The following is a 13,558-nucleotide window of genomic DNA, read 5'->3' on the forward strand; positions in this document are numbered from 1 at the left end:
CAATGTGGTCAAATTTGTCAACACAACAAGCATGAGGAGACATTGGTGAATATGTGTACTGAGACTGGGATGTCTAAATGTGAGAAAAAAAAAACTGTAATAACTTCGCGTCATTGTTGTGTATTTAGTAAACTTCTGATTATAAATGAGAATAATATCTGGCCTTGGTTGTTGTCGAGCTACTATAAAGAAACTTGTGAGCCTATTTTAAGTCTGTGGTACAGCAGTACAGACTATACCGTATGAGTACAGACTGTACATCACCCTCTCGCGATATTTTGCCAACGAGAGCACAAGCGGAAGTAAATAGTCGCCATGGCATGGTTAGCTAGTAAGAGGGGATAAAATAGCAAGTGAAGCGTGGATGCTCCTCAAAGTTTAACGGATAAAAATAATCTGCAGCCTTCAGGTCTCGTTGGTTAAACGTTAAGAGGTAAAAGACTCGCTCCGAGTGCATTTCCACAGTAAACACATTTCGAGAGCAGAGGAATCGTGCAGCACGTTTGGGGCCTGGAAAGACGTATGCTAACGTGGCTAACCTGGCCACCGTTAACGCGGCTGTTTCGCTAACGTTGCTAGCCAAAGACCACAAGTGGCTGGTTTCATCTGCTAATCTCGGCTGTCCTTTTACGAACAGACCAATAACGTCGCCCCAGCTAGCGTAAACTCTGGCCGTGGTGGAGGAGAAGTTCGGCTGGATCTAAAATGATCATTGAAAACCTTGATGCCTTGAAAACATGGCTGTCTGACACCCTCGAGCCTATGTAAGTATCGTTAGCTGTTAGCGACACAACTAAAGCTAATGTTAGTCAAGCAAACACACAGTTCACCCAGTGCACGGGTGACAGCAATTATCTGACACTCTTTATCCGTGACTGAGGAATTTTTTTTTTTACGTTTGTCTTTTTTTCCCTTAATATTTCCAGCTGTGATGCAGACCCTTCTGCCCTCGCCAAGTATGTTGTTGCTTTGGTGAAGAAAGACAAAAGTGAGAAGGAACTTAAAGCACTGTGTATAGACCAGTTGGATGTATTTCTTCAGAAAGGTAATTAATCCACCTCTTGCATGAAATCTTTATTTTTCAAGTCTTGTTTCTTATATCTTGTCATCCTGCATGTGTTGTTATTCATCTGTGTATTGATATATAATCTTAGTTTTACACCATTACCTTTTTTCAGAGACCCAGCCATTTGTGGATAAGCTTTTTGAAGCCATTAACAACAAAAGCTACCTCCCGCAGCCAGAGCAACCAGCCCCTGTGGTCAAAGCTGAGAAAGAAGAGACAAAAAAAGATGAGGTAATCTTCTTTAAAGGTCAAGAATATCTAGCATGCAAAGGTGGCAAAAGTATACACATTCATTATTCAAGTAGAAGTACAGATATTTGTGTTACGAAAGCCTGGTAGTAATAGATAAGCTGATTCAACTAATTCGTTCAAGAAAAAGGTAAAAAGGGCAAGTTCTGAAATGTATAAATATAAAAAAGTGTGTTGTTTTTATCTTATGTCTGTCGTGCGGGATGTGCACTCATGGATACACCAAGGAATCATCTATGTTATTGTCCCATCCATTTCAGTTGAAGTTGGTCTTTGTGTTGGGAAAACGGTGTGCAATAATGCACAGTAAAAAATAATCAAGAATTCTTTGCAAATGCATCAAAATGACTGTAATGAGGAGTGGAAAGTCAGATATTTCTGTTAAAATGCAGAAGGTAAAAGTCAGAAAAATGGATACTCAAGTGAAGTACAGATACCTGAAAACTCTACTTAAGAACTCTGACAGAGTATTTGCATTTCTTTACTTCTCACTTCTGTTCACAGGATAACTATTTAAATAATGTTGTAGTTCCATCACGTGCACCAAACGGTACCTAACAAAATGGAAGACCTGCCATTTCAGAGGTCATCTTAGATAAACCGTATTTATTTGAATTTACTTTTTTCTTTGTTCAGCCAAATCGTGAAGAAGAACGGGAGAAGAAGTTTTCTCGCCGAGTGAATCACAGCCCTCCGCAATCAAGCTCTCGCTACAGCAGAGATGGCAGGTGTGTGAAACTTCCTGTTTCCACTTTCTCTTTCATTTTGTCTGTACAGCAGTGTCACTAATTATCATGTCCTCGTTTGCCCCCATTTTTAGGAGAGGGGATGATCGTAAGAGGGACGACCGTACTAGGAAGAGGGACTATGACCGCAACCCACCAAGGAGGGACTCATACCGAGAGCGCTACAATCGCAGGAGAGGCCGCAGTCGGAGTTACAGTCGTAGCCGCAGCCGGAGTTGGAGCAAGGATCGCATCCGAGACCGCGATAGAGAGAGGGATCGGGATAGAGACAGGGACAGAGACAGGGATCGAGATCGCAGCAGGAGCCGGTCACACAGCAGGAGTCGGTCTAGAAGCAGGAGCAGAGGTAAGAACCTTACTGACAGATCTAAAATTATCTAAGACGGTCTGCATAGGCAGGATTACTTAATGCAAGTTTATCATTGTTTTTCTGTTGAGAGAACAGTGATGCCAAAACTTGGGTTTTGAAACATATTTACACCTGGAAATGTGCTCAAAGTTCACTTTGTTTGAACTATGGCCCTGTTTTGTGTGTCCAGACAGATTACAGCTGACCAGAAGACCCTTTTTGTTTAGCCAGAAATTGCAGATTTATTGCTCTCCTCAAAGCTACCAGACTCTGTTCACAGAAACAGCATTTTTCTGATCATAAAACACACATTCAGACTTGGCAGAAACAAAATAAAACTCACTAAAATCATCCTGGTTCGTGTTAACATTTTTCCAACAATCACCAGCTCTGGTTTGGTCAAATAGTTACTGCACATTATGAGCATTGAGCTGACACAGCCCAACAGTAGGGGTGCCAGAATTTATAAAATAAATATTAACTCCTCAAATGTGACACAGCGTAGTTTACTGGCTATTATGTCTCACTTTATACCATATATGCAATCTGCTAAAGAACAATTTAAAAATGTAAATGGCCGTTTTCATGGCATAGAACCAATGATCTGTTGATTTTTACAACTCAAGACTTCATAGTTTTAAAACGGCTTACCAGTGCTAAAGAAAAGTAGAAAATTCTTAGAATAAAAAGTGAGATTGGATTGTGTATTTGGAGAATTGTGACACTTGCAGCTGATTGTGATAGCACCTCAGACAGCTGATCATAAGTACACAACGCAGACAAACAAAGAATGGATGAATGTGTAATGTCCTGCCACAGGTACATGCCATAATGACAATTACTTTACTTTTATTAATTGTCGTTCTTGTCTGTTTGCAGAACGAGACTCTGGGAAATTGAAGTACGATCACGATCACAGGTCAGAGAGTGGCGATGGCTACACCCCAGCAGCCCTTGTCTCCACTGCCGCCACGACACACTTCCCCGTGCCAACGCTGAGCAGCACTATTACAGTCATCGCCCCCACACATCACCACAGTAACAACACCACTGAGAGCTGGTCAGACTTCCGCTCTGAGCACCCTGTGGATCATGGGCCTTTTATTAGGGGACCACCCCCTCAGCAGAGGAAGAGATGTCGGGATTATGATGGTAAGGAAAGCTGATTATTTTTTTCTTAGACTGGTAGATTTTTATTGTTGTATTTTTGTATATGTGATGTTCTCCACGTGTCTGCTGTCTTTTCCAGAAAAAGGCTTCTGCATGAGCGGGGACATGTGTCCTTTCGACCATGGAAGTGACCCAGTTGTAGTTGAGGATGTCAATTTGCCCAATATGCTGCCCTTCCAACCTCCACCGATCCCAGGCGTGGACCCACCGCCACCCCCAGGCCTCCCACCACCACCTCCTCTCATGAACCCCCCACCCGTGAACCTTCGGCCCCCTGTGCCCCCACCAGGCACCCTCCCACCCAGCCTTCCACCTGTTGCAGGTAAGAATTCAGAAATTTCTCTGAAATTCAAATGTATTTTTTGACAGTTATCTGAAATTTAAGTGCATTTTTTTCTTACACGTGGATTTGGGCTTAATAAAACGTTAAGTATATCTACTTTTTTTATTTGCAGCTGTTTTCATTGGGGGTTTCAGAGTTAATCATCCAGTGAATATGGGGAAAAGTTCAGCTAGTGCAAAAAAATAAAAAAAATAAATGAGATCAGACATGAAAACAAAACATTTTTTTAAAGGCATGTTTTTTACAGGTGAGTTATACAACAATGAGTTTATAAGAGGAATATTGCAAATTGGTTTTAAAATATTGCAACTATTTCAAATATAGATGACAGGAAATTGTTAAAAGACAAGATTAATTAGGAAAAAGAAAATGTTAACAAAGTGGTGGTGTTGTGTAAAATGGATGTTGAATAGGTCAGCTGTGCTGCTGTAACTTGTGTTTAACCTAAGCTAGTTTGTGGGAAGAGTTTGCACACTGAGGCGATCCTGTTGCATGTCTTCACATCCTCTCAATGAGATTATGAGTATATAAGCTTTTAAAACAAAGAAGAAGTTGCAGTGCCTGACAGTAAAAGCATTTTGCACAAAAATACCAAACAGGCTGAAAAGAACCAAGCAAGAAGGTAGAACTTACAAGACAGAAATGACTTCAACAAAAGAGCAGCCAGCTAAGAAGAACATGCAAAATGTGAGTCTTGAGGTTTTCTTTTTCACAGATTCAGCTCCAGTATAAGATTCTGTATTTTGTTTTCTTTTGTCTGACACAGGTCCTCCTCCTCCGCTTCCTCTGCTGCAACCGTCAGGCATGGATGCTCCTCCCAATTCCATCACCAGCTCTGTTCCCACCATTGTCACCTCGGGGATGCGCTCCTCAATTCCCCAGGCCTCAGTGCCACTCTTCACCTCCGGTAATGGCTTTGTGTTTCTTAATGTTACAGTTTTAATTTTGTCTTTATAAATCAATGTAACTGTACCTTGCTGTGCTGTTTTATGAGTTAAGGTATCCTCTCTCTCCTGACCAGACAATTATGAGACAGATGTGTACAATCCTGAGGCTCCCAGCATCACTAATACTTCTAGACCGATCTACCGCCACCGGGTCAATGCCCAGAGACCCAACCTGATTGGCCTCACAATGGGGGAGGTGGACCAGCCACAGAGAGGTATTGTTCACATCAACTGAACAATCTGAGCTCTGAATAGATTGTCTTAAAATAGGCACATACTGTCCATCCTGCCATTAACATGCTTTGGTACTCTGGCCAATGTGATGGCTGGTTGCTGCTTTAGAAACAAGGAGAATACCAGTGGTTTAGTACAACATGCTACTTGTTTAAATATTTTTTTCTGAGCTGTTTGCTGTAGTCTCTGAACTGACCTGTCAGTGTTTGTCCCTCACCAGACAAGGTTCCCAACAACAGCATGAGGATTGTTATGGAGTCTGATTCGAGGAAGAGATCAGCTGTTTCCCATGATGGAGGCCTCCCCTCCAAGAAGCCTTGGTTGGACAAGTAAGAAATCCTTTTCCTGTAATGTAAAAATAAGTAATATGCTGTCTTTAAACTCATGGATTAAGCAGATTTGACAGAAGTATTTTTAATACCATCCCCACTGAATTGTGGAATGATTTCTCTTCTCTTCTCAGGCCCAACTTCAACAAACCCAACCACCAGGGCTACCACAAAAGAGCCCCATTCTCTCCTAACACCAAGCTGCTGGTTCGGCAAATTCCCCCCGAGCTCAACAACATCAGCAAACTCAATGAACATTTCAGCAAGTTTGGCACCATCGTCAACCTACAGGTCAGTCCCCATGTTGTGCTGTAAGATATAAAAGTTTGACGGGTACTAGGGCTTATACCATCTGACAAGCCATTAACTTAAAGTCAAAAGTTGAGGAATGTTTAAATTGAGAGTTGTCACAATACCAGAATTTTAATCTTTGATACAACACTAGAATTAAAAAAAGCAATACTCAATACCTCTTTCAGTACCACAGCAAAAAAAAAAAACTTATCTGCTCAGATTGAATGCTTAATGTTTTTAAAAATGATCATTTGACCATAACTCAGCTCAGGTTATGTGAATTATTCATATTAAAGTTCTGTTCAGATGACTGAGCTGGATAAATAGGAGAGGATATAAACAAAACCTTCAAAAAGTGTTGTGTTTATATGTGAATCAAAAGTAGAATCAACTTCTATTAAATAAATATTTTCAAGTATATAATTTATTTATCCCACTATCAACTGCAGGATTTACAGCATATGCACCACTGTCTCATTGTACAATTTTTATTTCATTTTCCAGGTTGCCTACCACAATGACCCAGAAGGTGCACTCATCCAGTTTGCCTCTCCGGACGAGGCCAAGCGGGCTATGCAAAGCACTGAGGCTGTTCTCAACAACCGCTTCATCAGGGTGCACTGGTTTCGTGATGATGGGGGTGATGCACAGAGCCAGGGCCAGGCTCACTCACAGCAGCAGCCTCAGACACAGCCAGCTATGGTAGAAACAAAAAATTAAAACTGTCTTTCATAACATGTGGTTCTCAATTTGTTTTAACCCAAACAATTATTAGTATTCACTTGAGTCAAATTTCCCAGTAATGGTAAATATCTTGAAATAAGATGTGCCTTACAATGAACAAGTCAATTTGTTGTGATTCTTGAAACTTGTTTATTTGTATTTGAGAATTTTTTTGTCTTGTTAAAAGAAAACAAATGAGAGACTAAATTGGTTTTGAAAACTGTCCTTTTTTAAACTTTTTTTTTTGCAAAGAGCCTTGCATTTCTGGCAACATTTTGTTATTTGTGGTGTTGTACTCAAGCGAATGGATAACTAGCCAAATGTGAATAACATCATGCGTGTTTGATCTTGCACCATCAGACCAGTTTACTAACATTCCTGTTTTAACAGTGTTAATTGTTTTTTCTGATGCAGAATTAAACACATCTACTAGTTGGAGAGTCGTTTTAAAAGGTTTACATACAATTTAAGCTGTATGGTTGAGATAGTATCATGGTTTTAAGTCACAGATTAGATAATTTTTTGGATAAAGGAAAAAGGGCTAGGTTTAGGGTTAAAGTAAGTAGTAAGCCTACTTTGCGTCTGATGTCTGTCTCTTGTCTGAAGTCGTCGTAGGCTATTTTAATAATTGTCGTCTGACAGTTGCTAATATGTTGACATACACTAATGCATTAACCCTGACATGATGGGATTGTTATCTTCTGTCGTTCAGCAGCCGTCAGCCACGTCTCTGAAGCAGTCTGTCAAAGATCGTCTCGGACCCCTGCTCACTGCGAACTCTGAGCCCTCCCAAGACTCAAGTGTAGCCTCTCAGGTATGTGTGTGATGGTGCAGAGGGTGTGCTTTTTCGCATATACTTGACCAAATCTGCAGAAGGTGTGTATAAACATTACGTATTTTTCCCCCATTGGTACAGAATCCTTCCAAAGTGTCAGTGAAGGACCGTTTGGGTTTCTCTGCCAAACCAGCAGCTCCTGTTGAAAAAGTAAGGGTCCACTCTCTGTTCAGAATTACTGATTTACTTTTGGATTTTCTCCTTCTCTTTAAAATAATGTACATTTTTATTACCTTATTCCCCTTTTCAGGTGTTTTCGACATCAATGGGCCTCACAAAGACTGTGTATAATCCTGCTGCCCTGAAAGCAGCTCAGAAAACCTCAGAGGAAGCCCTGAAGAAGAAGCAGGTGATGGAGGGAATGGTAGAAAAACGGGACTGGATACATGGATAGCAAGTAAATTGGATTCCAATGTTAAGAACAGAAGGCATGGTATAATAATTTCCCATAATTCCTTTCACAGGAAGCTCTAAAGCTACAGCAGGATGTAAGGAAGAAGAAGCAGGAAATACTGGAGAAGCACATTGAGACTCAGAAGGTAAGATAATCTGGAAAAGGTTTGTAGCAGCAGTAGTAGTAGGTGTTACTGATGTTACACAGTGTTCAGACATACACCATTACTTACCCATCATCCTGCCATTATCAGTACTTAAACAGTGTACGTGGTTTTATAAACTGAAGGTGTCAGCTATAAATAGCAGCAGCTGGTCTGTGGACATCAGCTACAGTTGTTGGGATAAGCGTAGGGGATGTTTGATAGACCTGGCAACTCGAAACTTAATAATGAACCCACCTTCTAACCATTTATTTTGTGTGTGTGTGTGTGTGTGTGTGTGTGTGTGTGTGTGTGAGAGAGCTGTAAAAGAGTTCTGATTCACTGTGTGAACAGCATGTGGTCAGTGTTTTGTGTAAATGTACCAACAGTATTTGAAAGCTTTGTGTTAGATCTGTGACTCATTTACTGTGTAATCTTAGTCAGAGGTTGGAGATCATGTATCAACATGCTTTATTATTTCTACATTTTGAGGATGACAGGAAATAAAGCAGTTTAATGTTTTAAGTAAAATGATCCAGGTTGTCATCACAGTTGTAATCTTTCCGTCTCCCGTCCTGTGTGACTTGTGGCTGACAGTGTTTTTTGTAATTATTCAAGTACTCTATTGTAAGTGGCACAAACAGTAGCTAAACTTGTGATTCTTTGTGTGTGTGTTTTTTCCTGCTCTGCAGCTTCTGATATCCAAACTTGAGAAGAACAAAGCAATGAAGGCAGAGGACAAATCCAAGATCATGGAAACTTTAGGCATGTTAACCAAGAGCATCACCAAACTGCAAGAGGAGATAAAGGGAATCTCAAGCAGCAACAACCCACTCCGCACAGCCAAGAGCAAGGCCCAGGTAGAGCTTTGACATGATGTAACACACAGACACTAGGGCTGCATAATTGTGGTCAAAATAATAATGGTTATGATTGATTGATTATTTTAAACATTGAGATCACGATTATTAATTGCTACTTTCCTAATAATGTACAAATCTGTGCATCACAATAACACTGGTCCTTATTCACAGTGCATGTGCTTGTTAAAGCAAAATAGAAATAAAATTGTACTGAAAGGACAGGGATGCAGTGAGGTAACATTATTAACGTTACTCTTCTTTGCGTTTGTCTTACTGCAGTTTGTTGAGTTTTTTTCCCATGTGTTTGAACAAGTTTGTTGTGTTGCTTTGCGACTCAGACACATCTCATGCACTCTTGACATATGATCACATCACTTGCACCAAATCCAACATATTTCTAAAAGGGTGATGATCTCTTCTGAGAGACTAACCATCTACTCCAGACATTTGATTTTTGTTTTGCCCACCTGCTGTTTTATATTACTCTCCTACTATGGGTGCCACCTGCAACATCCAATAAATTTTGCACTGTTATGTGTGGTTAGTTAAGGAAATGCATGATTTAGTGTTTTCTGTGAGTGAAGCATTTTGAATGCCAATATCACAGTTGATCATGTTTAGTTAAATTTGGGAGGCTAATCAAGATTAATGTTTGATCAATTGTGCAGCCGTAACAGACACCCACACGTCCTCTCACAATCAGTTATACACAGTATATGCTTCTTTGCTTTCCCTTGTACTTTTAGTTAGTGGCAGGTAACCAGTGATTGGTTTATAGCTCTAGATTTGTATTTAACTTGCTTTCATTCTACTTTTTTTTTTCTTTTTTTTCATCTAATTGTACTAAGTCAGATGCAGCTGATCTGTCTGTTGTTCAGTCGATCCAGTTGCCTTTGGCTTCTTATTTCCAACTTGTAATCTTAAGCGTCTTTACTGATGTGAGTTAATAACTTGTTCAGGCACAGAAGGAGCTGCTGGATGCTGAGCTGGACCTGTACAAGAAGACTCAGGCTGGAGAGGACACTGCCATGCTGAAGATCAAGTACACCCAGCTGCAGATTGAGGTAATGACTTGATCTTGAAAGAGAATACTGTCTTTTAAAATCAAGTTCTAAAATGCTCCCTGCCACTTGAGGGCTCTTGTGCTCTTGTAACTTAAAATGCTCTGTTGGAGTTTTATCTCTTCAACTCTAATTATGTGTTTTGGTGTATCAGCCAAATTTTTGTTTCCCCACTTGACTTCTTTCCACCCCTGTATTTGTTTTTACCCAGGCAGCTAAAAGGGGAATCCTGTCACCAGGGCGAGGCAGGGGCGTCCACCCTCGGGGCCGTGGTGCTCTCAGGGCACGGGGAAGGGGCGCCAGAGGACGGGGGAGAGGCGTGCCGCTGCACGCAGTCGTGGACCATCGACCACGAGCGCTGGAGATTTCTGGATTCGCTGAGACGGACCGTGTAGACCTGCTGCCACACTTTGCTGTAAGTCAGCCACAAACGAAATGACAGAGAAAAGTGGATTTGCTATCCAAAACTGAACCGATGTGACCTTTTGATGGAGGCTGTAGGTGGGAGATCAGACGACTCTGTGTTAAAGGGCACTGCTAGCTTGACTGTCGAGGGGGTGGAAAGTCTCATTGCTCACCGGTCAGTCAGGACATGATAAATAAAACTTACAGCTGTTCTCACATCTTACTTTGGATGAAGGCTGTGTATGGTGAGGTTTTATAGAAACAAAAAAAAATACAACATCTAAACATCAACAGCCTGAATATTATACGCATATACATTTTTTACTACACATGTACAATATAATTGGATTAAAACCCCAAAGTGATAACAAAACCAAGGATTTGATTAAAAACAATAAACATTCTAGAACTAACTTCATAATTAAGAAATAACCTATAATTAAACTCCTCTAATATTAATTTTCTATTACACACAGTAAAACAGTACCATGTCCATTGAGTTATTACTGTTGTTCACTGTAGCAAAAAGAATCAATGGTGTCCTCTGGTGGTTACAACTGCAAAATGCGACTGACCACCAGTGGTGCCACAACACATAGTTGCAGTTCAGTTTGTCTAAATACAAATTAAACAGTGATAAAGTGACACACGTACTGCTCCTTCACCTCAAGAAAAAAATACTATAACCATCAACAGTAACACTTAAAATGTAATTTATGTGTGCTTTTGCATAATGTGTACCAGTTCATCTTAGTCCATCCAGAATTCTGAGTATGTTTGAGTATAAGTACTATAAATACAGCTGAGTTTAACAGCTATGATACTGACAACAATCACGTCATGTCACATTAAACTTAATAAGGATGAGGTCAGGCAGCTACAGTACTAAAAGCAACGTGTCAAAAAACAGAACCTCAAAAAAGATATCCCCTAAAATTTGTGCAGTAATTGTTAATTAGGTGCTTGCAGTGACAGAAGTTGCATAACATACGAGAATTCAGGAATTGCACAGGAGTGAGCTGTTAATTGACCAACATTTTGTTTGTTCACGATTTTGAAGCAATTTGGAGAGATTGAAGATTGTCAGATTGATGAAAACAACCTGTCTGCAGTCATCACGTACAAGTCTCGAGCAGAGGCAGAACAGGTGAGTCAACCACCAGCCACACACACACACACACACACACACACACAGAAATGTTGTTTCTCTCTAGACTCAAACAGTAAAACCTATTTAGAAGTTTTTGGACTCATGTGCATATACAGTATGCTGTCTATAGTTCAGGAATTTTACCCAAAAGTGTGAGTTAACCTCATACAAATTGCAACACAAGGAAATTCAATGGATTTTGTGTCCTCAATGTGTTTGGAATGAGAGAAAAAATGTCTTAAAGTTTGTTTTAAGATCTAACACGACCATACCATGATAATAAAGGCATTTTAATTGTTATAAAAGAATTTTTCAATACTTTCCCCTTCTTGGATTTCTTAAGACTCCAGAAATGTTATAAGTGACTTATTTATGAGCCTGGAACAGTTGAAAGAGTTTCTGTCGCAGCTTGTGTACAGTCGTGTCATATATTTGCTGTACAAATATATGTGTTCGGTATTTTGACTTCTAACTCTGCATTTTCCCCTCTGCTCTCTGTGTTCTGTCCACCTGTAGGCGGCACTCCATGGAGTGAGGTTCAACAACCAGACTTTACGCCTGGCCTGGCATAAGGCTGCCATGACTCTCAGTACTGCAGATACTGATGAGGCGGAGCCAGAGGAGGATGAGGTTTGTAGACGTTCTGTGCTTTTTCTTAACAGATTGTATGGATGACTGGCACTTTGTGTAGCCAGTGACAGAACGAAAAACATGTAAATAATAATTTTCTGTGGCTATCTTGTTTTCATATTTGAATTTTGAAATAGGTAGTCCCATTGGGCTTTCCACCTAAAAAAATGTATTTAGTATGTTGAAACTTCTTTTAGTCAAATGGTTCAAGAACAGTTTTCAGTCTACTCTGGATATGTCTTGGATAGGTGTTTTTGGCATTCTTTTAAAGGAGTGGAAAGAGGTTTAGGTAGGTACGGTAGGGTTGTTCTTATTTTTTTATTTTTTTTTCAGCACTATCATTGATCCTTGAATAAAGATCCACTGGGAAATGCTTACTTTAGAAATCACATCAGAAAGGCTTACAAATTTCTTCTTTCCTGTTGTGTTATGTTTAGAGAACACAAGAGGGAGCTATTACACATTACAGGAAGGACTACCTTTATGTGGCTTTTGCATGATCACTTTCATTAAATATTTTGTCTGTGTGCAGCATTATACTCTCATGCTGAAGATTTAGTTCCCCTTGAGACCTTTTATGGTGCAAGTTGAGTTCCGATGATGCTCAAAATAGAAGTTCTCTCCACTTTTGTTCACTTTTTAATCATCTACAGAGTCACTAATCTCAGTGTTTTGTTTTCTTCTCTCTCAGTACCCGGATGAGTCCCTGAGTGACGATGCGTTGCTGCAGGACGACGACGAGGAAGAAGATGACAACGAGCCTCGCTCTTGGCGCAGATGAAGATCAGTCTGCCGCTCTTCCCAGGTTGCACTGCTGCGGAGGACAACCAACAATCCAGCAACTTTATAAGATTTCAATGCCTGTTTATAAATCAACAAGGCACATTTCACTTTGGCTAGACTTTTTTTCCCTCACAAATGTGTAACTGGCAGAAGAACCATGTGCAAGTTTGATTCATTGTTTTAACAATTTAACAATGGTGAATTTTTTTAATGCTCTTAATGTAGAAATAGTTCTGTATTTTTTTTTTATTTTTATTTTTGGTTCACGAATAGTTTGTCTGGACATGTGACAGATGATCACTTGTTGAACTGTCAGTTTAAGAAAACAAAACCTGTGTTGTAATTTAACTGAATGACAGACTGTAGCTTTTGCAGAATAGTATTAGTTTGACTGGTTTAAATGCTCATGTGTAAATATTTTATGTCTGAGTTTAAATGATTTGTATGAAAGCTTGGCTTCTCAGTTCTTGGCTTTACTTTGGATTGTACAAAAAATAAAGAATTGAAATGGTCTGAAAACATCCTGCCAAAAACCAAAAAAAAGACAAAAAAAAGAAAAAAAATGAAAAGAAAATGTTGTGGCAGTGAAAAAAAATCACTCCTAAAAGAGCTGAAAGAAAAGACCATTTCAAAAAACAAAAAACCTTCCTCTTCCCCTAAAGAGCAAAGTTCCTAAAAAAAAAGTTCCTACCTTTTTTTTTTTTTTGGTGGATCGGTAAGGTAACCTAATGTATAACTCTGATATCCATGCTGAGGTAAGACTGTGATATTATTTACATATTTTTTGCTGAATATTAAAATGAGGTCTAATTATTGCATAGCTTAACCATAATCTTTATTTATGT

The 13,558-nt window shown here is 39.7% G+C and overlaps 1 protein-coding gene across 3 annotated transcripts; it reads left to right on the top strand.

Annotated features, from left to right (window-relative positions):
* The first annotated feature begins 280 nt into the window (after nt 1-280).
* rbm26 (RNA binding motif protein 26) lies at nt 281-13,238 on the top strand. 3 transcript variants are annotated; one of them, XM_084714904.1, is made up of 22 exons: nt 281-433; nt 638-764; nt 927-1,045; nt 1,179-1,297; nt 1,952-2,043; nt 2,136-2,407; nt 3,290-3,562; nt 3,660-3,902; nt 4,690-4,830; nt 4,945-5,085; nt 5,325-5,433; nt 5,568-5,724; nt 6,232-6,429; nt 7,163-7,264; nt 7,367-7,435; nt 7,536-7,634; nt 7,750-7,824; nt 8,514-8,681; nt 9,644-9,748; nt 9,957-10,160; nt 11,211-11,297; nt 11,817-12,003. In XM_084714904.1, the coding sequence occupies exons 2-22, from the start codon at nt 706-708 to the stop codon at nt 11,973-11,975; spliced, it is 2,991 nt and encodes a 996-aa protein (XP_084571030.1). In that variant the 5' UTR covers nt 281-433; nt 638-705; the 3' UTR covers nt 11,976-12,003. The 3 variants fall into 3 exon arrangements, with proteins under 3 accessions (XP_084571030.1, XP_084571044.1, XP_084571037.1); XM_084714918.1 differs by adding an exon at nt 12,622-13,238 and having other exon boundaries at nt 289-764; nt 11,817-11,930; XM_084714911.1 differs by having other exon boundaries at nt 289-764; nt 7,166-7,264.
* The last annotated feature ends 320 nt before the right edge of the window (nt 13,239-13,558 follow it).

Source organism: Lutjanus erythropterus, chromosome 1 (assembly GCF_056507025.1).
Source record: "Lutjanus erythropterus isolate fLutEry1 chromosome 1, fLutEry1.hap2, whole genome shotgun sequence".
In the NCBI taxonomy this organism is placed as follows: domain Eukaryota; kingdom Metazoa; phylum Chordata; class Actinopteri; order Lutjaniformes; family Lutjanidae; genus Lutjanus; species Lutjanus erythropterus.